Source organism: Triticum aestivum, chromosome 5B (genome assembly GCF_018294505.1).
Source record: "Triticum aestivum cultivar Chinese Spring chromosome 5B, IWGSC CS RefSeq v2.1, whole genome shotgun sequence".
Taxonomy (NCBI): Eukaryota; Viridiplantae; Streptophyta; class Magnoliopsida; order Poales; family Poaceae; genus Triticum; species Triticum aestivum.
Window position 1 is genome coordinate 707,824,700 of NC_057807.1, and position 25,948 is coordinate 707,850,647.

At 47.8% G+C, this 25,948-nt stretch overlaps 2 protein-coding genes across 2 annotated transcripts; one reads left to right on the plus strand and one right to left on the minus strand.

Annotated features, from left to right (window-relative positions):
- The first annotated feature begins 13,900 nt into the window (after nt 1-13,900).
- LOC123114444 (acyl carrier protein 3, chloroplastic) lies at nt 13,901-15,313 on the plus strand. Its single transcript, XM_044535926.1, has 3 exons — nt 13,901-14,290; nt 14,511-14,633; nt 14,949-15,313. Exons 1-3 carry the CDS (start codon nt 14,108-14,110, stop codon nt 15,075-15,077), a joined length of 435 nt encoding a protein of 144 aa, XP_044391861.1. The 5' UTR covers nt 13,901-14,107; the 3' UTR covers nt 15,078-15,313.
- Nucleotides 15,314-15,713: 400 nt separating this feature from the next.
- On the minus strand, nt 15,714-21,710 carry LOC123114443 (ATP-dependent DNA helicase 2 subunit KU80). Its single transcript, XM_044535925.1, has 12 exons — nt 21,510-21,710; nt 21,133-21,225; nt 20,962-21,013; nt 20,417-20,548; nt 19,548-19,942; nt 19,102-19,388; nt 18,085-18,280; nt 17,765-17,971; nt 16,855-17,022; nt 16,392-16,772; nt 16,100-16,233; nt 15,714-15,999 (listed from the first exon to the last, which is right to left on the minus strand). Exons 1-12 carry the CDS (start codon nt 21,621-21,623, stop codon nt 15,939-15,941), a joined length of 2,220 nt encoding a protein of 739 aa, XP_044391860.1. The 5' UTR covers nt 21,624-21,710; the 3' UTR covers nt 15,714-15,938.
- Nucleotides 21,711-25,948: the final 4,238 nt, after the last annotated feature.

A 25,948-nucleotide genomic window follows, 5' to 3' on the forward strand; every position in this document is an offset into this window, starting at 1 on the left:
TTTCGAGACTCCTCATCATGTCCGTGGTCTCATCCGGGACTCCGAACAACCTTCGGTACATCAAATCACATAAACTCATAATACCAATCGTCATCGAACGTTAATCATGCAGACCCTACTGGTCCGAGAACTATGTAGACATGCCCGACTCCGGTCAATAACCAATAGCGGAACCTGGATGCTCATATTGGTTCCTACTCGGTCAAACCGCATAACAACAGACGTTGTTCCCTTTGTCATCGGTATATTACTTGCCCGAGATTCGATCGTCGGTATCATCATACCTAGTTCAATCTCGTTATCGGCAAGTCTCTTTACTCATTCTGTAATACTTCATCCCGCAACTAACTCATTAGTCACAATGCTTGCAAGGCTTATAGTGATGAGTATTACCGAGAGGGCCCAGAGATACCTCTCCGAAACAAGGAGTGACAAATCCTAATCTCGATCTATGCCAACCCAACAAACACCTTCGGAGACACCTGTAGAGCACCTTTTTGACCACCCAATTACGTTATCTGGGAGTTGTATAATCTCCTAGTCTGAGGAACATGTATAAGTCATGAAGAGAGCAGTAGCAGTGAAACTGTAACGATCATAATGCTAAGCTAACGGATCGGTCATGTCCATCACATCATTCTCCTAATGATGTGATCTTGTTCATCAAATGACAACACATGTTTATGGTTAGAAAACATAGCCATCTTTGATTAACTAGCTAGTCTAGTAGAGGCATACTTGGGACACTATATTTTTTCTATGTATTCACACATGTACTAAGTTTCCGGTTAATACAATTCTAGCATGAATAATAAACATTTATCATGAAATAAGGAAATAAATAATAACTTTATTATTGCCTCTAGGGCATATTTCCTTCACAACAGGGATGGCAAGAGGTTGCGGGGCGGCCATGGAGCTTGCCAGTGACATCTTCCTCGCATCCAAAACATTCTCACTGGCGCGCGCAATGCCTACATCGGCGTCCTCTGCCGCTCGCGTCCGCACCTCCTAGAGCTCCAGCTCGTTGACACCTACTGGAGCGCACGAGCTACTGGAGCGGTCCTCTTTAGTGCTCCAGCTCGTCGGCACCTACTGGAGCGGGCGAGCTACTAGAGCGGTCCTTGTTGACACTTGATACATCTCAATCGTATCTATATATTTAAATTGTTTCGTGCCATGTTTATATAATTTTTTGCACCAATTTATATTATTTTCTGGACTAGCCTATTTATTTAGTGCCCGGTGTGAATTGCTATTTTCTGCATGTTTTGTGGTTTTTAGGAAAATCAAGTTTATCGGTCAAATCCGGATAAAAATGAGGAGAAGTTTTGCATTGGGAAGCTTTCGGTGGCAACCGGCGTAGTCTAATGGATGTGACAGTGTAATACACCGGGGGACCTAACAATAGTTGGTGATAAGAAGGAGCCCAGAGGGTAAGATAGACACCGGGGGATCGCCTTGGTGCCCAAGTGTGCCTCGCAACGACCTAGATTAGATCTACCACCTGTAATACCCTAGACCCACACCGTGCATACAAGGGGGAGCTAGGGAGCTCTCATGGCCATCCACTCTGGTAGACATAGACTCTCATTTGCATCCCATCTCCCGTATTGTAACCTCTTGCATGAGGTATGCCCACCATGAATAACAATTCAAAGCATGGCGTATGGTATTACTCCTCACTGGAGGCCCAAACCTGGGTAAATCCCATGTGATGCCTCCAATCTTGTACTTCCAGCCACACTCGCTACCCTACCCGATGGTACTGACTGGATTAATGCACTGTTAATTGGTGCGTCGGCTGGAGATCAATCCCAAATCGGATCTTTTACGGCTTTTGGTGGCCTCCCGTAGGGAGAGAGCCTAACCTTTGGCTCTTTCACTTTCACCAATGAAATGGGCCGGCTAGACATCAACCCATTGCCCCACCTTGTCCACACAATCTAATTAGGCGTAGTGGCTTTCATTGTCGACATCCATGACAACTTCCGCATGTGCATCCCACCGATCCAGCAGATCGCATCGGTGGTTACATCAATCCTCGTGGAATCTTTGCCACCAGCCTCTGGCTCCAAAATGCCGAAGCCGCATACCATGAGGCGATACACACAGGTCTGCACAACCAGACCGGCAGCGAGAGCGAAAGTTGGTCAGACTCATCGAGCTACACGACATCCTCACCCTCGAGCTTCGATTTGGAGGGTGACGAAAAGGCACTGTGGGTGTCAAAACTGGCGGATCTCGGGTAGGGGGTCCCGAACTATGCGTCTAGGCAGATGGTAACAGGAGACAAGGGACACGATGTTTTACCCAGGTTCGGGCCCTCTTGATGGAGGTAAAACCCTACGTCATGCTTGATTAATATTGATGATGTGTGTTACAAGAGTGGATCTACCACGAGATCAAGGAGGCTAAACCCTAGAAGCTATCCTATGGTATTATTGTTGTTCGTCCTATGGACTACAGCCATCCGGTTTATATAGACACCGGAGAGGGCTAGGGTTACACAGAGTCGGTTACAAAGGTAGGAGATCTACATATCCGTATCGCCAAGCTTGCCTTCCACGCCAAGGAAAGTCCCATCCGGACACGGGACGAAGTCTTCAATCTTGTATCTTCATAGTCTTGGAGTCCGGCCGATGATGATAGTTCGGCTATCCGGACACCCCCTAGTCCGGAACTCCCTCAGTAGCCCCTGAACCAGGCTTCAATGACGACGAGTCCGGCGGGCATATTGTCTTCGGCATTGCAAGGCGGGTTCCTCCTCCGAATAATTTATAGAAGATTGTGAACACCAGGATAGTGTCCGGCTCTGCAAAAATAAATTCCACGTACAACCGTAGAGAGAATAATATTGCACAAGATCAATCTGCTGGCGTATTCTGTGGCGTGATGTCACACCACTTCCAAGCCTTTACTCGAATTGTTTTTATTGTTCCACCTCAGCGCGTTTAGCGAAGCGGTTTCCTTGGCATGTCTTGTTAAAGTAGAGATCGTGTCCCCCTTATTCCGGGATTCCCATCAATACGGACGTGGGTAACCCAACCGCGCCATTGACGGTGACGCTTGGGAGATAAGCGAGTTTTACCAGGCCGATGGGGACACATGTTTTTGTCCGCCCATATAAGGGGATAAAGATCCAACCCTTTTACCTGCGCCTTCTTCCTCCTTGGCTTATCCATCTCCGCGAACTCGAGCTCCAGCGCCCAAGTCCGCACTTCTCACCTCAACCTTCTCCAACTATGTCCGGAGCAGGTGGCAAGTGGATGGCCTCCTCCGTCATGGAGGGGCAGATCCAGAAGCTGCGCGACGCCGGATATTTGTCCAGCGACATCGCGCATAGGCTCCCCGACGAGGGAGAGCTCATCCCCACCCCTAGGCCCCATGAGAGGGTAGTATTTCTTCCCCATTTCCTCCGCGGACTGGGCTTCCTACTTCATCCCTTTGTCCGGGGGCTCATGTTCTACTACGGCCTAGATTTCCATGATCTGGCCCCAAATTTCATCCTCAACATCTCAGCGTTTATCATCGTGTGCGAGGCCTTCCTCTGCATCCAGCCCCACTTCGGCTTGTGGCTCAAGACCTTCAGTGTCAAGCCGAAGGTTGTGAAGGGCAGCCAAGCGGAGTGCGGAGGCGCCATGGTGGGTAGGATGTCCCACGTTACGTGGCTGGAGGGCACCTTCGTGGAAACCATTAAGGGGTGGCAATCGGGGTGGTTCTACATCACCGAGCTGCGTGACCCTGATTGGGCAGCGGCCCCCGAATTCAGATCCGGCATCCCTACATGGCTCACCTCCTGGAAATAAAGTGGCCGGATCTGGGGGGATTCGGAGGAGCTGACCGGACTCCAAGCCTGTATCCAGAAGCTGGTGGACTAGAAGCTCAAGCTTGTCAACGTAGTCCAGGTCATGCTCATCCGCCGGATTCTCCCGTGCCAACGATGGGGTTTCAACATGTGGGAGTTTGATCCAGCGCAGCACCAGACCCTGAGCGGGCTCTTCAACACTACGTACGAAGATGTCTGGAAGGTGATGTTCAAGGGCGCCGAGGCTCCCGCGTCCGCTACCGAAGATCGCGGATTCCGCTTGCAGCGTCCAGCTGACGAGGTAAGTGATTTTGCCACTTATTTTCCATAGTTTGACTCTATGCGGGATCTAAACTCCCTTTACCTTTGACAGGACTGGTTGGCGAAGGCCGAACGGACTATCTGTCCAGCCCCATTGCCAGAGGACCCAGCGGACGCCCGCCTAACGGGGCTGCTGGCTCCGGCACCCCACGTGGTGCCGGAGAAGAAGGCCAAGAAGAAGGCCACGGGGACTCGGAAGAGTTCCCGTTTTCAGGTGCTATCGGATGATGAATCCGAGGCCGACTCCTCCCACCAAGGCGAGGAGGAGAAGAAGAAAGCCTCTCCCCCAGCGGGGGGAGGGAAGAAAAGGAAGGCCTCCCCAACAAGGGAGGCCGAAGGGTCCAAGAAGGGGAAAACTCTTCCCCCGGACTACTCTGCCAACGCCAGCGACGACGACGAGGACTGGCCTCCAAGGGCCAAGCCCCTGGCGAGATCGTAAGTATCCGGACTCCCGAATAACTTCAAGGTTTTTTCCTTTTCGTCACATAGTGTCTTTCTAATGCCGCATACAACCCTGCAGTCCGCCCAAGGATGATCTTCCCATCTCGTCGAGCGGGTCCTTGGGTGCGTCGGATATGGATTCCCTTCCGACTGCCTTCACCCCCCGTGCCGCGGACGATGCCGAGGTGGGATCCCAGGAAGGGACCCACCAGGAGGAGGAGGCCCCGGAGGTGTCACAGGACAACCTCCCGGACTTTGCACCGGACTCGGCCCCGGAACCCACAGTGGCTCCAGAGTCCGGCGGGCAACCCCTTCGCAAGAAGGGCAAGACCGTGACGCCGGCTGCCTCCGTCCAACCGGAGGTGCCGGATAATTTGCTGGAGGCGCTCAACGGTGCCTCCATCAAAGAGGAACACCGCACTGTTATGAGTGCGGTGATTCAGAAGGTTCAGCTCGCCAAGAGCGGGCTGACCGAAGCCTGCAGCAGCCTTCTAACAGGCTTTGAGGTAAGAATTTCGATATATGTAAAATGGTACCGCATAGACAGTAGCCCCTAATGCTCGGTTCGGTGTTCGGAAAGAAAAGCCGGACTGAGGATCTTTAAAAAGATATACGCAGGAGTCATAGAAAATATGTCAATATGGGATTGCAGGCTGTGCTGCTGACCTCCGCCGCACTGACTGTGGAGGTCAATACTTTGAAGGAAAGCCTCGAGCAGTCCGAGAACGAGCTCGGCCATGCCAAGAAGCAGCTCGAGGAAAAGGAAGGTGAGTAATACCTTATTAAAATTGTACCTTACAGAAAAGGATTTAGTTGCAAGAAAAATGACAAGGATAACCTGGGTATTGCAGGGGCCACTAACGAGGTGGCGACCCTGAAGGAGGCGGTGGCCGCGGCCGAACGCAATGCGGCCGTGGAGCGCACCGAGCGAGAGAAGCAGGAAGCGCGGGTGGCGGATGTACAGCAAGAGCTCCAGGATCTCGTGAAAAAACATGAGAGCTTGGAGCGTGACTCAAAGACTCGAGAGTCTGAGCTTGGAGCGTGACTCGAAGACTCGAGAGTCTGAGCTTGCAACGGCTCTTGAGAGTGCCAAAGCCGCTAAGGCCGAAGCCTACAAGGCCCTCCAGGAGATTGAGGCGGTGAAGAAAATAGCAATGGGTAAGGCATTTTTCATGCAAAGTAAGCATGTGAGTGTTAATTACCTGTTGCTTACCCGAATTCGGAGCTCTCCAGGAGCGTTCGCAGATCTTCCTTGCAGCGTGTCCGATGCTGCCGCATTCTACTGGGCTAAGGGACATCCGGTGCCCCTTAGCGACCAGCTGAAGCAGCTGGTCGAGCTCCACAAGGCGGCCGAACAGGCCATGAAGGGCCTCATAGTTCGGTTGTGGCCTAAGGAGGCCATGCCTGGGAGCTACTACGGCCTGGTGCGGCGGCTGGTGGATGCGTGCCCGTGGGTTGAAGTCATCAAGCACTCCGCTTGCATTGAGGGTGCCCGTCGGGCCCTTGCCCGCGCAAAGGTGCACTGGGGCAAGATGGATGCCCAGAAGCTCGTGACGGACCCGCCACCAGAGGGCAAGGAGCATCGCACGCCCGAGATGTATTATAAGAGTGTGATGAAGGGTGCCCGCACTATTGCGGGTGAGTGCTCCAAAGATGTAATATTTGAGTAGACTCGCATTTTGGTATCCTATGCGCTGAAAACTATGTCATATGCGCTAAGCAACGCTTGTTAATTTAAAATATTACCTTCTATGCGGCTGTTTATCAAATTTGAGAGATGGCAAGTCGTCGGCTTCAGCCCCCGTGCCACGAGTGCTGGGGTGTTCGGGATAAACTTGAGCGCTCTTGTTCCCATTTTTGGGTCCATCTAGGGAGGCGCTCAACACAGCGAACAAGGCAACCGGACTTATAATGCTTGAACACTCTCACTTAGCCATAGAATTCTATAATTTTAAATTTCGGCGAAGCCCCTAGTCTTCGGAAGGCCGAATTTGGGGCGCTATCCACGCCTGGGCCAGACAGTATCCGGCTCCTCGCTCTAAGCGGCATAAGTCTTTAAGGACTCGCAAAAAAACCCTCGAACAGCGACCGGCTCTCGCCTCATCATGACGGTCAGTTTTAGCTTTCTCCACTGAGGCGTTAACCCAGCTCAACTAGGGCGCAATCGCAGTGGTTCTCCCAGTGCTACCTTAGCCGATATAACGGAACGTAAGGTACCAAAACATGGGAGCCAGGCAAACCCAACTATTGACCCAAGACATGATTCGGAGCCGATGCATATAGTGCTATAAGTTCGGGGTGCCGCACTTGTGAGAGTGTTCGGACTCATCACACCATAATGCGGGAAACATAAGCCCCTGGTGTATATTAGCCGTACCAAAGTGTACGGATGCAACATGCCGTAGATGAACATATGTATGAAAAAGAAATGCAATTATAAGCAAAAAGGTGATGCATTGTTTTATTCAATAAGTGCTGCTATGAATGCAGAACGATACAAATAGTGCGATAAGCAAGGGATGGGACTGTTAAACATGTCCCCCTCCAGGGGTAGGCTGCGGATTGGTGTATAAAAATGCTCGTAATGGAGACCACCTGTATATTCGTTGTAGCCTTTATCCTTCCCTGGCTGCTGCATCGTGAGTTCGGCAGGTCTGCTGCCGGACAGGGCCTCTGACAAACAGAGTCCTGTGAGTAAAAAACAAAACAAAAAAACAAAAAAAAACAAAGACACACTTAAGATCCCCTGGTGTGGTTGAGCCGCAGTCTGGGCTTGTGGTGGTCGTGCCCCTCTCCCCATGCCCATGGTATCTTCAGAGCGTAATGGTATACGCGAAGGACCTGTTTTGACGTTTTGCAGGGGCTGGGGTTGGGGCCGCACTGCTACGCGTGCTCGAAACGTGCCAGATGGTCTTGTTGGAAGTTACTCCGGGCGCGCTTAGCTATGTCCGGCCGCTTAACGGCCGGACTCGAGAATTGCGTTAAGAGGCTGCATTGCACTTCTGCCGCGAGAGCCGCTGTATGTTCCTCCGTGCGGAGAGAGCGTTCAGTGTTTCCGTTGACCGTGATGACTCCTCGAGGGCCTGGAATCTTGAGCTTTAGGTATGCGTAGTGCGGCACTGCATTGAACTTTGCGAACGCGGTACGTCCGAGCAGGGCATGATAGCCACTGCAGAATGGGACTATGTCGAAGATTAACTCCTCGCTTCGGAAGTTATCCGGGGATCCGAAGACCACTTCCAGTGTAATTTAGCCTGTACAATTGGCTTCTACACCTGGTATGACGCCTTTAAAGGTCGTCTTGGTTGGTTTAATCCTTGAGGGGTCTATGCCCATTTTGCGCACTATATCCTGATAGAGCAGGTTCAGGCTGCTGCCGCCGTCCATTAGGACTCTGGTGAGGTGAAACCCGTCGACGATTGGGTCTAAAACCAATGCGGCGAATCCGCCGTGGCGGATGCTGGTGGGGTGGTCCCTTCGGTCAAAAGTGATCGGGCAGGAGGACCATGGATTGAACTTCGGGGCAACTGGCTCCATCGCGTAGACATCCCTGAGTGCGCGCTTCCGCTCCCTTTTGGGTATGTGCGTTGCATATATCATGTTCACCGTCCGCACCTGTGGGGGGAAGCCCTTCTGTCCTCTGTTGTTCGCGGTCGGGTCTCTTCCTCGTCATCGCTATGCAGCCCCTTGTCATTGTTTTCGGCAATTAACTTGCCTGCCTGCTTGAATACCAACAGTCCCTATTGGTGTGGTTAGCTGGCTTTTTGGGGGTGTCGTGTATCTGGCACAAGCGGTCGAGTATTCGGTCCAAATTGGACGGACCCGGAGTAGTTCTTTTGAATGGCTTTTTCTGCTGACCGGGTTAGAGCCTCTGAATCCGGCATTGACTGCCATATCCTCACTATTGTCGCCCTTAATGCGGCGTTTGTTTTTATTACAACGTGGCCTGCCATTTCGGTCCTTGAAATCCGGACTGCCAGAATTTTTGCTGAGGTTGTTGCTGCGTGCTAGCCAGCTGTCCTCACCCGCGCAGAAGCGGGTCATGAGTGATGTGAGGGCTGCCATGGATTTCGGCTTTTCCTATCCCAGGTGCCGGGCAAGCCGCTCGTCGCGGATGTTATGCTTGAAGGCCACGAGGGCCTCCGCATCCGGACAGTCGACGATTTGGTTTTTCTTGGTTAAGAACCGTGTCCAGAATTGTCTGGCCGATTCGTCTGGGTGCTGAATTATGTGGCTTAGCGTCTGGTGGTCGCACATAAGTGCCCTGGAAGTTATCGAGGAATGCGGCTTCCAGGTATTCCCAACTCCCAATTGACTCTGCTGGCAAGCTGTTGAGCCAATGCCGGGCTGGTCCTTTAAGCTTGAGGGAGAGGTATTTGATGGCGTGAAGATCGTCACCGCGGGCCATGTGGATGTGAACGAGATAATCTTCGATCCAAACCGCGGGGTCTGTTATGCCGTCATAGGATTCAATATTGACGGGTTTAAACCCTTCGGGGATTTGATGATCCATTACTTCATCTGTGAAGCATAGTGGGTGTGCGGCGCCTCTGTACTGGGCGATATCACGACGGAGCTCAAGGGAGCTTGGTCTATTTTGTTCGGCCCGGCCGGACTTACTGTGTCCGGTGCGACGGTTGTCGTCACGTATCGTGGGACGCCCGCGCGATCCATAGATCGATCTTGATTGTCTTGCCTTATCCTCCAATATATCTCGCAAGTCCGGAGCGTTCCCATGTGGCTGTGTGCTTTTCGAGCGATGCCGGGGTACGGGTCTAGTGAAGGGCCTAGAGGCCTCTCTGTCGCGACCATGGGGTGGTCGGTCAGCCGTATTGTCTCCTGGTGATGCGGGTTCATACGCCTCCTCCTCTAATCGGGGGAGCTGCTTGCGTTTAGGGTAGCTTTTGGAGGGGCGTTCGAGCTCATGCTCTTCGGCCGCGAGGACTTCGATCCATCTGTCGGCTAGCAGATCTTGATCAGCTCTAAGCTGTTGCTGCTTTTTCTTGAGGCTATTCGCCGTGGCCATAAGCATGCGTTTAAAACGCTCTTGTTCGACGGGGTCCTCAGGCACGACGAATTCGTCATCGTCGAGGCTTGCTTCGTCTCCGGAGGGAGGCATATGATCCTCTACCTCTTCTTCTGCCGCTCTCTCATGAGGGCTGGCCTCTTCGTCCTCCTGCGCTTGATCCTGCTGGAGTGGGTTGTCTTCGGCACTGTCCGGTGTATTATTATCTCCGGTGCCGGAGTCTTCATTCTTGCTATGGCGGGATTTGGAGCGGTGCCGCTGACGCCGGCGCTTGGGCTGCTTTTTGGAGGGGTCATCCTCTTCTGTTCCTTCACCATTCTCGTCTTTTGGGATATCCACCATGTATATGTCGTATGATGAGGTGGCTGTCCAGTGCCCAGTAGGCGCTGGTTCTTGGTCGTCTCCGGCATCGTCGTCCATACCGTCGATGTCTTCAGAGTCGTAGTCTAGCATGTCGGTTAGATCGTCGACAGCGGCTACCAAGTGGGTGGTGGGTGGGCTTTGAATTTCTTCGTCGTCCGCATCCCAACCGTCCTGACCGCAGTCCGGCCAGGGCTCTCCTGATAACGAGAGATACTTTAGCGAACTCAAGATGTCGCCAAAAGGTGAGTGTTGAAAGATGTCCGCTGCGGTGAACTCCATGATCGGCGCCCAATCGGATTCGATCGGGGAGGGCGCGGGAGGTTCGGAGTCCGGCGAGGAGTCCGGCACCTCGGAGTCATGAGCTTTATGAGGGACAAGGTTAGTGTTCGGCTCTATCGCCGTAGAGGTTGCAGCCCCCGAGGCGATGTCTAGGCATCCGTCCTCGATCTGCGCAGCCGGCTCCAGATTGAAGATCAGAGCGGTTTCGAGTGCGGCCTCCAGGGTACTGTCCGGCTGCAGAGCTAAATCATGCTCACCGTGACAGTGCGGCATGCTCGGCTGTGGCTCGAATCCATCGAGGATCAAATCCCCGCGGATGTCAGCTGTGAAGTTCAAACTTCCAAATCTGACCTAACGGCCAGGGGCGTAGCTTTCGATCTGCTCCAGTTGGCCAAGCGAATTGGCCCGCAGTGCGAAGCCGCCGAATACGAAGATCTGTCCGGGGAGGAAGGTCTCACCCTGGACTGCGTCGTTGATGATGATTGAAGAAGCCATCGAGCCTATCGGTGACGGCACAGAGGAACTCTCAATGAAAGCACCAATGTCGGTGTCAAAACCGGCGGATCTCGGGTAGGGGGTCCCGAACTGTGCGTCTAGGCAGATGGTAACAGGAGACAAGGGACACGATGTTTTACCCAGGTTCGGGCCCTCTTGATGGAGGTAAAACCCTACGTCCTGCTTGATTAATATTGATGATGTGTGTTACAAGAGTGGATCTACCACGAGATCAAGGAGGCTAAACCCTAGAAGCTAGCCTATGGTATGATTGTTGTTCGTCCTATGGACTACAGCCATCCGGTTTATGTAGACACCGGAGAGGGCTAGGGTTACACAGAGTCGGTTACAAAGGTAGGAGATCTACATATCCGTATCGCCAAGCTTGCCTTCCACGCCAAGGAAAGTCCCATCCGGACACGGGACGAAGTCTTCAATCTTGTATCTTCATAGTCTTGGAGTCCGGCCGATGATGATAGTTCGGCTATCCGGACACCCCCTAGTCCGGAACTCCCTCAGGCACCAACAACCCTGAGGCCATGGCCTTGGCATCAAGGGCGGGGCACTATGATGATCTCGTAGCAGCCCACCGGCCCGCCCCAGCTTCACACTTTGTCGTCATGTTTCGCGACAACTATTTCGTCAACCACATATCGGAGGACGGCATCATCGACGGTTCACCTCTGACTGCAATGTTAACACTACCGACCTTGTTTCATTCTCGGACGATGAGAGCAGCATGGCCAACATGACCTTCATCGCGGACAATGAGGTCGAGGAGCTCTCCCCAACACAGGCAATGGAGACCAGAGGTTCACATCCAACATCAGCTGAAGTCAATGATGTTCATGACCACCTCCTCGTGTCCTGTTATTCCGGAGGTAGCTAACAGCGGCCATCATAGCCTCCTCACTGAAGTCAATGATGTTCATGACAACACTGTAGAGGAAAGGGTTCATGTCGACTGGCTTGCTCTCCCTGATGGCGAATGCCACCTCCTTTATGGTGTCAATCATGCTGCTAAACATGCTCACCTCCTCGTCCATCATTGCATCCTCTTCTTCTACCTCCCAGGAGCAGGAGTGTGATCAGCAGCAACAACCTTCTCAGGGCCACCCCGAATGATGGTCTCTGACTCTTGGGTGTATGGATACTCATGGTAGGTGAATCGAGAGGCTCACTGAAGCCCATGGCATGCTTGCCAGCTGCCAGATTCCAAGAGAAGATGATCTACATCTGAGAGTAGTTATGTATGAGTATGTTGAGGTACCCAACATCATGGTGATCCTAAGAAAGAAAGACAGTGTTGTAAGTTGTGATTGCATGTTACATCAAGTGATACAAGTGGTAGGTTAGCTAACCGTGATGTGATGTGGCTTTGGTAGTGCTCAACCTCCAACCGAATGGTGAAGGTGTCGTGATCCCGTTATGTGCCGCTAAGGTCTCTAAGCTTGGACACTTGGACCCATCTCACTCTCCACTCCTAGGATGGGTGTACACATGTGTTGAGGTCACCTCTGTGGCAGAGAACTCAAAAACCCGCTTGGCAACAATGTTGAGGTTTACCTTCTTGAAGCCCTTATCATCCCTCACCCCACTTGCGATGATATCATACATCTCTTTCAGGATGAAGGTGGACATGAAATGCTGCCATTTCAGACCAATTATTTTGCTGGTTTTTCTGGGCTTGTAGAATAAGCTACCCCTACCCAGCTTATTCTAGAAGCCCAGACAAAAATATATTTTTTAGAAGCCTACTAGTCAAGTCTGAATTAGTAGGCTTCTAAAACAATAAATTTGGATGAGCTTCTAGAAAAAGCAGGGTAGGGGGCAGCTTATTTCGGCTTATTCTAGAAGCCAGCAGCAGAAATGACCTTTCATTGTGCTCCCTTCATTGCCCCCCTCATTTGTGCCTTTCTAGCCTCAACAACCGCCTTAGTAGTTGTTGCAGGCATCAAATATAGTACCGCAGGCCCCTCAAGTACTTTTGCATCAAGAGCCATCGGCCGGGAGTCCTCAAGTAAGAAAGAAAGATCTAGGTATCGGACATAGCAATAGCTTGACTATGGTCTTCAATAGTGTTATAGTGATGTCCTAGAATTGAACAAAAACAATTCATCTACGGTGCTAGCATGCTACAGATGGACTGATCACCAAGCTCAACACACAAGCATACGTAGCAAGCTATCATGGACGGATCATGAAGTTCAACTAACTACCACATCTACCATACGGCACATGGACCGACCATCAAGGTCAACATAGTACCACATCTGCCATAGTAGCATTGGAACCGACATGGAAAACAATTAAATCTACCACAAGAACATGACCATCATCACCGCTGAAACGGAAAAGTCTATCGTACCACCAAAACAGTACCACTAACATCTGATCTACGACATCCTCACACAACATCATGAAGCAATACTTACATAAACTGCCATACTACCTGCAGACCTACTTCTACCACATGCTGACATATCTAAGCTCCAAGGTGGGGAGTGATTGAACTTACAATCATCGAAGGAGCAGGGAGGAGGAAGGGCGAACAACTCGGAAAAGAGAAGGAAAAAGGATCGCAGCCGCCGGCGGCCGGAGGAGATGGCGCCACTTACCTGCTCGTCTGCTAAGAAGATACCCGGGACGGAAGGATCAAAGGGGGGGGGGGGGGGGGGGGGGAATGGTGGCGGGGGTTCGGGCGGTGAGTCGAAGGGGTCTAAATAGGGCGAGGCAATCGGCGGGAGGTGGCCCAATTACTCCATGGAAAAAAAATCTAGGACACACACATCTCATTGCTTGCATGAGCTCGGCGCTGCATACCCCCCTCCTTGCACGATGAGAGTCTTGCTGAGCGAAAACTGTTGATTTGACCGTTCCTGGCGGCTATTGCTAATTAAGTGATGCTTTTAAGAAGCGTGCTATATATGCAGGCCTAACAATGCTCGCATACCATCAAACGGTATAAAATTACGTCCGGGATGCGGGCAACCAAACACGCCCCAGAATGAAGAGTACACGAGCACATACATGGTGAACCACACGTATGTACACACATTCATTCGGCGGCCGGCCGCCAAGCGTGTGTGCGGGAGGTCATGAAGAAGAAGAATCCAAGGGTGGTGCGTGCTACGGCGTTGTTTGGTAATCGCAAGAAGGGACGGGACGGACAACGGTGATCCCTAGGCCAGCCCAGCCCAGGCCAGGCCGGTGTGTGTGGGTCGATACAACCGAGGCGGCCTCGCCGTCCCCGCCACCGCCCCATCATAAAACACACGCGCACCCGCAGCTCGCGGCTCATTCCTCCCGTCACCTAGCTATAGCCTAGCTCCCACCTCCATCGTGCCGTGCCTCAGCTAGCTCATTCAGCCGCCATGTCCGCCCTCTTCGCCGCCGCCGGATCGGCCGTCCTCCCCGCGCATCGGCTCCAGGTAAGCAGCAGCAGCGGCAGCCGCCGGAGCGCGGCCGTCACGGCGTGCTTCTCCAGGCAGCAGAGCTTCCCGTCGATCTCGATCCGGTCGGCTCCGGCGAAGCGCTTCCTCCACCTGGCTTGCTCGGTATACACTCACACACACACTCCTGCATTCTTCTTCCATCTCCATGCTCATGACTGCCTGCACTAGCTAGCGCACGGGCAGCACCCCGCAGCAAAATGCTCCAAGGAGTATCCATCTCCCACCAAGTTCATTCATTCTGAATGCTCTCAACTAGTAGTGCTTTGTCTGATGATGATGTGTCACTGAAGATCCGCTCTGAGTTTCCAAAATCCTTGGACAGGCCAAGCAGGACACCATTGACAAGGTGTGCGGGATCGTCAAGAAGCAGCTGGCCGTCGCCGAGGACACCGTCGTAAGCGGGGAGACCAAGTTCGCCGACCTCGGCGCCGATTCGCTCGACACGGTAACTAAATCCCTCCCCTCGACTAACCGGTGACATGGAGCTACAACTTCATCAGCCTACTCTAGAAAAGCTGGAAACAACACCATACATGTTAGCTTCAGTGAATTCGATCTGACCTTTTTTTTACAGCCTTGTGTCTTCTTCCAAAATATAAAACCAATTCATATGTTATTCTTGCGTGTTATTATTCCATAATGTAGAACCAATTATGAATTGCTATTCTTGTGTATTATTCCATAATATAGAACCATTTTCATTTGTTATTCGGTATTCTTCATAACATAGTGCTGGATCCTGTTGCAAACAATGTTGCAGGTTGAGATCGTGATGGGCCTGGAGGAGGCATTCAGCATCACGGTGGACGAATCGAGCGCCCAGGAGATCAGGACGGTGGAGGACGCCGCGTCTCTCATCGACAAGCTCGTGACAGACAAGGATTCTTAGAACGACGACGGCACGGATCCGCCTCCATGTCCCTGCCTGAATAGCTTTTTGGGTGCTCACCTTGTTGTTGTTGTACTCTAAATACAGATATGAAATGTTGTACTGGCTGAAACTAGTTAGCCAGGAAGAGGGTTCCATGCAGAGCTTGTTTTTGTGTATGCTATGCTATCCCAGATTGAATAAATGAGGGGGGTAGCACTTCTTCCCTGAGGCAAAGATTACTGTTATATGTGCTCTATTGGTGTCACTAAACACTGCTGGGATGTTTACTCTAAGATAACAAATTGAATGCTGAGATTAGATTGCCCTTCTAAATTCCACTAGAATTTCCCCTTTCACGACGGTCATGAATTTACATTCATGCTGGGGGTTCCAAAACAGAGCTTTGATAATGGCGTGTTCGTCGCGACTCATGTGATCATATCACATATCATGACCAAGCTTCAGAACATGAACCATCGTGGTACAGCTAAACTGATGTTAGAATTTTCTACTGACAATGCCACCCAAACCCATGCTACTGTTTCAGTGACTTGGTAATCACTGAAAATTGATCCTGGCAGCCAAAGAAAATGGTATTTAGGACAGGTACGTCGGGTACGACGGCCGTCGCAACCTGGGACTAGAAACAGAGGATTTCTAAATTCCACTAGTAGCATTTTCCCTTTCATGACGGTTGCGAATTAACATACATACTGGGAATCCAAAACAATATCTTAGATGATAGTGTGTTCATCGCAACTCGTCTGCCACACCATCAAATCAGATACCATATCATGACCAGAGCTTCAGAACATGAACCATGAGCCGTGGTACAGTTAGAATTTTCTACTGGCAATGCCTTGAGGAACCAGACCCATGCTACTCAGAGGATATTTCGGTTTTCATGAAGAAGCTCCTCGCCATCTCTTCAGTCACATCGCTGCGTGCAAATAGATGGGGGAAATTAATGGTAAGAATAGGAAGCATAGGATCGTGTTAACCGAATTATCTGCAGTAGAGACGTGTAGGGGTTTCCATACCTGTCAGGCGCTTCTTCTTTGCATATAAGCAAAACATTCTTGGATGAAAGAAGCTGAAAGAATTTCACCACATCATTCACCTTCTTCAGTCTCTCATAAAGCTTAATCACAAACTGGTTATATTCCTCCGGCTCCTAAGAACAAATGACAGATTAGATGCGTGCTGACCAGGCATGTCTAAATTAACTATGTCCACATGCTCTTACTCTTAAATAAAACATAGGACCTATGCGGCTATGCTACACCTGACTACTATACACTGAAGTAAATAACCATAGGGAGTGAGGGTTACCTGTTCGATTATACAGGCCTTCCGCAGAGCAACAAAACACTCGAGTGCCTTTTCGTAATAATCTCCTTGAAGAGAATTCTGTACCAAATTGGTCGTGTACTTCTTCATCTCTTCAATTGCCTTCTGAACCCATGTTGAGCTAGATCTCTCTGCCAGCATGGCTTCAAAATCTTTAACAGGATTTGCATCTCCAATCTTCCCAACCTTCTCCGTTGAAGGAAACAGAACCTCTATCGCCCTAGCCTTCTCTGCATAAGGATCCTCTGGCTTTTTAGCTTGACCATCTGCCGCCGTAGCCTTCTCTGCATTATTTTCTGAACTTTTAGCTTGATCATCTGGGTCAGTATAAGCTAATCTCTCCTGTGTCCGGGCTTTCTTTCTCTGCGATCAATCAGACAAGTTAATGTTGAAGTTGAGTACCAAATTACTGAATCAAGTTTAACACGAAATGTCAATACTTAACCTTGGGGTTCTCCTTCAGTTCGAAAGATTTGCCTAAATTTTGGATTAACGGTGCTCGATAATTAATGACGTCAGGATCTGGCTCGGTTATCCTCCTTAGACAGCTATCGAGCGGTGGTGGATTTGCATCTGGCTGCTTTGACTTCAGATCAAGGTAGCTGTAGAACCTCTGAAGGGGAACAACAGAACCGTAGTCAATGAAACAAGAGATATATATACACAATCATCAAATAGTACAACTAAGAAGCAAATGAGAAGGCAAAGGATAAAAGCAAATTGCTAGCATAGGCTCACCGAAACATAGGTAAACCCCGATGCACAAGGTCCCAATGACATTCCAGATATGTATGATTATTTGATAAGAACTGTATTTCAAGTCTCTTCGTTAGTCAAAGGACCTTTCATCTTTAAATTGCACCTTATTGTGCCTAAAGTTCGAATATTGCTCATACTCTCTTGTTGATTAAACTTGGGTGACAAATGATATGGAACAAAGGATTCAACTACTCCCTCCGATCCAAAATAAGTGTCGTGGTTTTAGTTCAAATTTGAACTAAAACCACGACAGTTATTTTGGATCGGAGGGAGTATCATATTTGTTACAGGTTATTTGATAACTGTATTTCAAGTCTCTTTGTTAGTCAAAGGACCTTTCATCTTTAAATTGCACCTTATTGTGCCCAAAGTTCTAATATTGCTCGTACTGGCTTGTTCATTAAACTTGGGTGACTAATGATATGGAATAAAAGAATCGACTTTCATATGTTAACAGTCCAGAAAAAAAGCTACCACCTCAGAACTGAAAAATAGCAAGTGTGCATCACTAAACAAGATGAGGGGAAAAGGCATATACTAAGAAATAACAAATAACAAAAAATATATAGTTCTTTTAGTAAATTGCAGTATTCAACCTCCAACATGGGATTTGGTGTGAAATCAGGCCTGAGGATCTCTTCCCTTCCAGGTGGTGCAAGGTCTAACATCTTCACTAGGTTATCTGCCGCTTCCTGCTGTTCTTCAGTAGGCTGTGATGATGGTGGCAGGCTGCTGAAGGAGCGAAACGGAAAATCTCTGATGTCCTCAGCAAAAGGCAGTATATTGAAGTAAAAGGAATCTGGCTGCAAGACACAGTAAACAATTGCTTGAACAGGTTCGTAGTTACCCATCAATTGCTTCAAAAAATAGCCACCCATAAAATCCATCAATTGCGAGTTACAAATGAAGTTCATACCACATTGTTCACTGATGAGATGTTAGGTGTCAACACACCAAAAGCGACATTCGCTTGATTTTGCCTCCACACACATCGCAGAATTGCAACCTTGTTCGTTTCTTGCATTGCTCTAGCTAAGGCAGAGACTGCAACAATTGCTTTTGTGTTTCCCGGTTCAGGTACAAAGGAGTTCACATCTTTCATAAAATAGGACCTGTCAAGTAGAAAGGGGACTGCCTTAAATTACCAGTAATATGGGTTTTTAAGTTAAAATTGCAATACAACAAAGATAGTGTGCAGCTCACTGATGAGTTGAGAATTTTTCTGAGATGGACACAAGTTGGGATTTTACCAGATGCTTACCCAACAATAGCAGCAAAATGGATTTGCTGGTTTGCAACGTCTTCAAAATAAGTGGCATCATGAAACTTGAAATAATCATGAATAACAAAGAAAGAAACGCAGAAGTTTCCTCCAATTAATTAGTTCTCACGATTGTAGCCAAGAATAACGTTCCTATAATATGTGGTCACTAAGGAGGCAAGGGTAGTAAGACAGGATGTATTTCTAGGCTCCTAGCAAATCTCTCCTATACTTAAAAAAAATAAAGTTCAGTCAACCATTTGTTTGTCCAACCTACTCTCGTTTTGATTCTTTTTCCTGACATCTCTGATTTTTTCCACCAGTTTTGCCTGAAAACCGCATCAATTATGTTTTCTTTGGTAAACCCATAAGTGCTTACCAAATATAATCCTACTTTTTTATACAAACACATTAACATGGGCAGGTGAATCATGGGATAACCTACTAGAATATTTATGCCCCCATCACAATGCACGTGGTAAAATGGTTGCAATTTCTATGCCTCAAAACGATGGCATATAAAGGAACAAGGAAAAGTTTCAGCTTATTAACTGGCAAAATAGTACAACTGAAGGACTAGGTGTATCGAACTCATTAGTTTCAAAGATAACAATAATGCTGAAGCTTAATAGATATAATGCCAGATGCCAAGTTGAAGGATATCCAATATACCGTGGTATGCTGGATCTATCTGCAAAACCTAGAAGCTTCACACCTTTCTCTGGCTTGAACTTCACAGCCTCCCACTCAGCAGATGATATAGGAACAACTTGAGGACCATAAAGATAGCCCTTGATTCTTTGATCTGGTGGAACAACTGTGTCTGGTTCTAGAATGCTTTTGTACTCATAATCCACTTTGACTTCATGCGAGGCAAACTGATCACTTGGAGGAGCCTTATCAGAATACTTCTTCAAAGTGGGGAATTTCTCCTCAGATGTTTTCTTATAGGCCCACACCTGTTCACAAGGCATCAAGTAGAAACACCGTTGTCAACCAACTGGAACACTAATGAGATAGCGATGTCAAACTAAACTGCAAACTGAATCAGTAATATTTGACTACTGTAGACTTTGTTTAACTGACAGAAATATTGTACGAATTTTTAAACATCTCACCTTGATTTTAAAAGTGGAGCTCACTTCCAGGTCTCCCCTGAAGATAGTAACTGGGAGTACATTTCTTGTCTTGAGAGCACCTAAGAGTGCTGTCGGGGTGTCAACCTGGACTACCTTTGCCACGGACCTATCTCTGAATTGATATAATAATCGGTCATTTTCATCCATTACAGAATTGTGTTGAACCCCAGATTCCCTGAAAACAATGCAGTCCATCTTAATATCATGTTTTTTCATCTGGTCTGCAATAGTGTCCACCTGATCTTCTTTTGTCCCTTGGGGCGGATCCCTTAGCAGATGTTGTGCGTCGGTGATTAGACACAGACGTTGCTTTGCTTTGGTATCTCCGAATCTCTTTATCAGCATATCCAAACCAACAACAATAGCATCCAGAACTTGCTTTAGTCAAGGAATTCCACTAACTGAACTTTATCATAATCAACGAAAATATAATAACAAGGCCACATTGCGCACATCAACAATATGGTAACTAAAAGAAGTAATTCCCTTGTAAAAACAAGGGGGAGGAACTACAGAAGCTGCAAGTGAATTATGAAAGAGAACCTGCTACATAAGGAACCAAGTTTTAGTTATAATTAATGGATGTCAAACTAACAACAGAGGGAACTCCTCAACAAGCAAACACCTTAAGATGATGGGATCAAGAACTACTTTATGTTTCAACTGGGGATATGAACTAGTAGCACACATAAGCGTAGACAACTACAAAAAACCTTAGAAAGTAAAAAAGAAGAGGAGCTCAAAACATGTGTGACGTGCTGATCATGGAAAGTAAGCAAATGTAATAACAGATGGCTCTCTAAACATTAGACTGAAAAGACATAAACACATATGTTATTTATGGATACAGTCACCAGGGGCAGTTCCCTTAGGAAGATTTTCAAGGGCATCTTTTGTTTCTTCGTCAACAACTTTAATATCGTGCTTAACCAGCACATGCTTATAGCCCCCAAGTTCCCTCGCGAGGTCATTGTGTGTTTCTGCATACATACATCAATAAAAAAGTTTAAGTAGCACAGTTTTTAATTTTAAGAAGCATAGAATGCAAGCGAGTCCCAGACAATGTTCTTGGATGTTGTTCAGGACTCAAGCACTGGGATGGCATAGCTAAATATAGTGCATTCAGAACAAATATTCCCCAAAGGCTAGATGCATGCTAAGGAGGAAAACAATAACTAGTTTGATTGTTTTCCATTCTGAATCATAAATACACTTGTTCACCATTGCATTAAAACCTATATGCTGTAGAGTATAACAAGAAAACAAGAAAAGGCTTTCTAGTTAACAGGGCAAAACTGATAAGTAGGAAGTTAGTCACATGATCGACCCGCAATATCTGAAGTCGCAATGTACACGCAAAGTTCTGTTACCACAAATGCAGGATCAGTTATACCTTTAGTTCCAAACAGGACAACGCCAACCTCGTCGCTCCTATGAAAAACCAGCTGCAGAGTACAAAAAACAAAGGCGGTCAGCTAGCCCCAACGGCAGATTTACGGACGCTTGCATTTGTATTGGGTTGGGTCAATCATAAATTTTCGGATGGAGACATCGTGCTGCTTGCCTTCTTGCGCACGAGGGTGGTGCAGACGTTCTCGACCTCCTGCAGCGCCCGGTGCATCGACGGGCCGACATCCAGCAGCAGAACCAGCCCCTCCTGCACGGCAATCGGCGAATCAAAGCCGTCAGCGTAACGCAACAACAATGTACAGCCTGCGGCAGTAAAACACTACTGAATCTACACATGAGCGATGGGAAATAAGGCTTCCCCCCTCTATTCCCCTTGTAGGGCTCAGAAGCCACGTGCCTCCTCCTTCCTAGGACGACGGGGGAGGGAGGAGGGGATCCGATCCAAGGCGACCGCGTCTGTCCCGAGGCGGCCGGCAGAAATGGCCCGTGGTTGCTACTACCAAGACCAGTCGCGGAGGAGGGGCGGCGTACCTTGTTGCGCGCCATGCCGCGGGGCGTGGGGAAACCGGGCTCGCGGCGCGGCCGGCGGCGCGTGCGACGGCGACGGTTCCGTGTTCTGGAAAGGGGGCGCGGCGGCGGCGGCATCGACGTGTTTTCTAGAAGGGAGCGACGGCGACTTAGGGCGGTGTGATGGGCTGAGAGGTCGGCCCGTATCGCTCTCCAGCCCGTACCAGGAGCCTCGTAGGGCCTAACAATATCTCAATTATTTCACCAACAGCCGTATACGGGCAGATTTTTATTTTATTTTACCCAAATATCGTCCAAGTTTATGTCTGGTGAACCTCAAAATAAAAGTTTATCTCTGGCTGGTCAGGCCAACGCCGAGGGCATCTACCCTCAAAAAAAAAAACGCCGAGGGCATCTAAACATTTACAGAAAGTCTGAAATAAATCCAGAAAAATGCGAGCATCAGTGTCAAGTCTACGATTCAATTCATAGGAACAGTTTTTTTTTGGCATTTCTAAATAAAACTAACATTTTTTTGGCAAAAGTAAAAAATAAAGATGGAAAATACAAAACGGGATAGCCTGTTTCCATGTCCACATAAATTCAGGCCTGCCGAGTGCCGTTAATGAAATGTTTGATTTATTACGAATTGTTTTGATTTTTTTTCCTCTGGTTTTCTTCTTTTGATTTTGATTTTGATTTTTTCTTTTCCTATTTCTATTAATAAAAATGTACATGTGATATTTTAAAATTCTATTGAAACCTGGCGAGTATTTTTTAATGCACGGTGGACATTTTTCAGACACATGATCAATATTTTTTATGCATGGTGATTTAAAAAAATACATGATTAACATTTTCTTAACAAAGAATGAATATTTCTTAAATACATGTGTATATTTTTTAAACATAAAATACATAATTTTGAATATGCGATGAATAATTTTCAAATACATGGTAAATATATTTTGAATATACAATGACCATATTTTGCAAATACGCTATGAACTATTTTACATGTATGTGCATATGTAATTTTGTTTAATGAATCAAAATATTTTTCGTCAAAATAGAAAAATTGGGGCGTTAATGGTTGTCCTGTCATGAGCACTTTCCCTTATATCTGACACATTAGACATCACATAGATGTCGATCACAGGTACAGTGCATGCAGCAAGCACGTCATACTATCTAGTATCTTTTTATGTACCGTCTCTTGTAAGTAGGAGCTGCCGCCACCAGGTACTGAAGGAACGCAAACAACCGTCGCAAGGAATTTTTTGTTCCCCCGCCTTCGGATGCCATCTTGGCATTAGGCCTTGTACAATGGAGATGCTTAGAGGGGTGCTTAGAAAAATAAACTGAGATTTTCTGAAGCACCGGTACCTATTTTTATAAGAGAGACACTTAGTTAAGCGTCTACCCTGTACAAATAAGCACCGGTACTTAAAAAAATCTGGTTTATTTATCTAAGCACCTCCTCTAAGAGGGCATGTCCAACGCTGGACGCTTATACAGGCGCGAGGATCATTATCCCATCGAGTTCCCGGCTGATTAGCGGTTGGGCCGTCAAATCCCAGTGTCAAGTGTGGCATCGACGCAAAGGCTGGCATCCGATGCTTGGCCCTTTTCTTGGCTAAATCAAGCACCCCTGGTTGCGTAATTAGGCTATGGAGTTAGCGCCATGCATTGGGAGCTGGGCGATTAGGAATTTTCTATTTTGTGGTATTTATTTATTTTTCTTCATAAGCGCCTTGTTAAGAGTCCAGTATTGGACATGCCCGGAGGGGGCTTGGATCTTCAAGAAATTTAGAATCTTCGTCAATGCTCCCTCCTTAGTCCTCATATAAGTTTTGTCTGTCAAGTTTGACCAAAATTGTTGAAAAAATATTCACAATATCAAATAAATATCACTAGCACTAGTAGAAAAAGGGTCAAACGTGAAGCACATTAATGCCGGTTTGTATTTGAGCCGGCACAAATGTATACATTAGTGCCGGTTCCAACGGCTAGCCGGGCCGCTCTCATTAGTACCGGTTCGTGGCTAACCTTTAGCACCGGTTCGTGCCACGAACCGATACTAATGAGAGTGGTGGCAGGATGTTGTCAGTCTGGGCCCCCTCCAGCACCTTTAGTACCGGTTCTTGGCACGAACCGGTACTAAAGGTCGTCCTACATAAACCATTCGTCCACCCGAGCTCGCTCTGTTCTTCCCCTTTCCCCTCTCCTCTCTGTTCTTCCCCTCTTCCTCTCGAGCTCATCACACATTTTGCCCAAAATTTGTCAAGATTTGAAGGCCCCCATCCATTCAAATGATCACAAAGGTTAGCAACTTTGTCCTTTCATCTCTCATTGCTAGATTAGCTCTTGCAATGCTTTATATAGTTATTAATTTGTGAGTTTAGTAATTTGGGGGGTAATATATATATATATGTGCTAGTATTTGATTTATATGCAATTTGAGGTTAAAATAACACTTAGTTTGCATATGTAGGTGTGGTTTACTTAGTGCCTTCTAAATCTCCGTCGTAACCACCGTCGATCGCCCGCACCGTCCCGTCGCCGGCAACACCTTGTGGTGAGCCTCTTGTTCATGAAATTTTATATAAAAAATTGATGTTTGTGTGATTTGGATATATACTTACTCGTATAATAATTATCTTACCCGTACGTTGTTTGTCATACATAGTGCCATGGTTTTGATATCCGTCCCCGTCGGCCCTCGTCCTTGTTATGATTCGGATGTGGTATATTCTCTTTTAAAACTATTTGTTGCATTTCGTGTTTATGACAAATTATGCCCATCAAGTTGACATAGATATTTTTATCTAGGAGGTATGTGAACCGGAAATTCCAACCGACCCTATTGCCGAGAGGTTAAATTTAGTTGAAATAGAAAATGAGTACTTGAAAGAAAAATTGAAAAAAATTGAGGGGGAGAAGATGGAATTGGAGTTGCATGTTGCCGATATCGTCGATGATCACAAGATCAAGATGGAGAAAATGCGCTTGAAGATTAGAAAGATTAGAAAATATGCCATCGATAGTGAGGCTTGGTATCATTATGCTGTTGGATCTATTGTTACCTTAGTTGCGATCTTGATCGCATTTGTTGTTGCATTTAAATGCTTTAGCTAGAGAGTTATTTGTTTGTTGCATTTAAGTGTTGTGTGAACTTTATGTATGAACTTGTATTAATTTGGTCTATTCGGTGTTGTGTAATGAAGATGAGCCGGCAATGGATGTACGATGACCGATGCTCTCCCCTGTTCGTTGAGGGCGTGCATACTTTTCTGCTTGCGGCTAAGGCAAACAAGCGGGCGGATGGTTTTATGCCTTGTCCATGTGCTGGCTGTAAGAATGGTCGCAATTACTCTACGTCAAGAACCATTCACGTCCACCTGTTTGAGTCCGGTTTCATGCCCCACTATAATGTTTGGACCAAGCACGGAGAAAGAGGGGTTATGATGGAAGACAATGAAGAAGAAGAGGACGACGACAGCTATCCTGGCCATGGGTTCCCTGAATACGATGATACAACAATGGGGGAAGAAGCTGAGCCGGTAATGCGGGAAGAAGCTGAGCCGGCAATGCCGGAAGAAGCTGAAGAAGAGGCATCAGATGAGCCCGTTGATGATCTAGGTCGGGCCATTGCTGATGCAAAGAGAAACTGCGCAAGTGATTTGGAAAAGAAGAAGTTGCAGCGCATGTTAGAGGATCACAAAAAATTGTTGTACCCGAATTGCGTAGGTGACAAGAAAAAGCTGGGCACCACACTGGAATTGCTGCAATGGAAGGCAGAGAATGGTGTATCTGACAAGGGATTTGGAAAGTTGCTAGTAATGATAAAGGATATGCTTCCAAAGGACAACGAATTGCCCGAGAGTACGTACGAAGCAAAGAAGGTTGTCTGCCCTCTAGGGTTAGAGGTGCAGAAGATACATGCATGCCCTAATGATTGCATCCTCTACCGCGGTGAGTACGAGGATTTGAACGCTTGCCCGGTATGTGGTGCATTGCGCTATAAGATCAGCCGCGATGAGCATGGTGATGTCGAGGGCGAGCGCCCCAGGAAGAAGATTCCTGCCAAGGTGATGTGGTATTCTCCTATAATACCAAGGTTGAAACGTTTGTTCCAAAACAAAGAGCATGCCAAGACGATGCGATGGCACAGAGAAGACCGTAAGAAAGACGGAAAGTTGAGAGTACCAGCTGACGGGTCGCAGTGGAGAAAAATCGAAAGAAAGTACGGGAAGGAGTTTGCAGATGACGCAAGGAGCGTATGGTTTGGTCTAAGCGCAGATGGCATTAATCCTTTTGGGGAGCAGAGCAGCAACCATAGCACCTGGCCTGTGACTCTATGTTTGTATAACCTTCCTCCTTGGTTGTGCATGAAGCGGAAGTTCATTATGATGCCAGTGCTCATCCAAGGCCCTAAGCAACCCGGCAACGACATTGATGTG

Excerpts from the sequence above, each read along its gene's own strand:
- LOC123114444 (XM_044535926.1), top strand. The coding sequence starts at position 14,108 with ATGTCCGCCCTCTTCGCCGCCGCCGGATCGGCCGTCCTCCCCGCGCAT. Across the intron at positions 14,291-14,510 it reads TCCTCCACCTGGCTTGCTCG|GCCAAGCAGGACACCATTGA; the intron begins GTATACACTCAC and ends ATCCTTGGACAG. Across the intron at positions 14,634-14,948 it reads GCGCCGATTCGCTCGACACG|GTTGAGATCGTGATGGGCCT; the intron begins GTAACTAAATCC and ends ACAATGTTGCAG.
- LOC123114443 (XM_044535925.1), bottom strand. The coding sequence starts at position 21,623 with ATGCCGCCGCCGCCGCGCCCCCTTTCCAGAACACGGAACCGTCGCCGT. Across the intron at positions 19,943-20,416 it reads GGGAACTGCCCCTGGTGACT|TTCTGGATGCTATTGTTGTT; the intron begins GTATCCATAAAT and ends GACTAAAGCAAG. Across the intron at positions 16,234-16,391 it reads AGGCCTGTATAATCGAACAG|GAGCCGGAGGAATATAACCA; the intron begins GTAACCCTCACT and ends ATTTGTTCTTAG.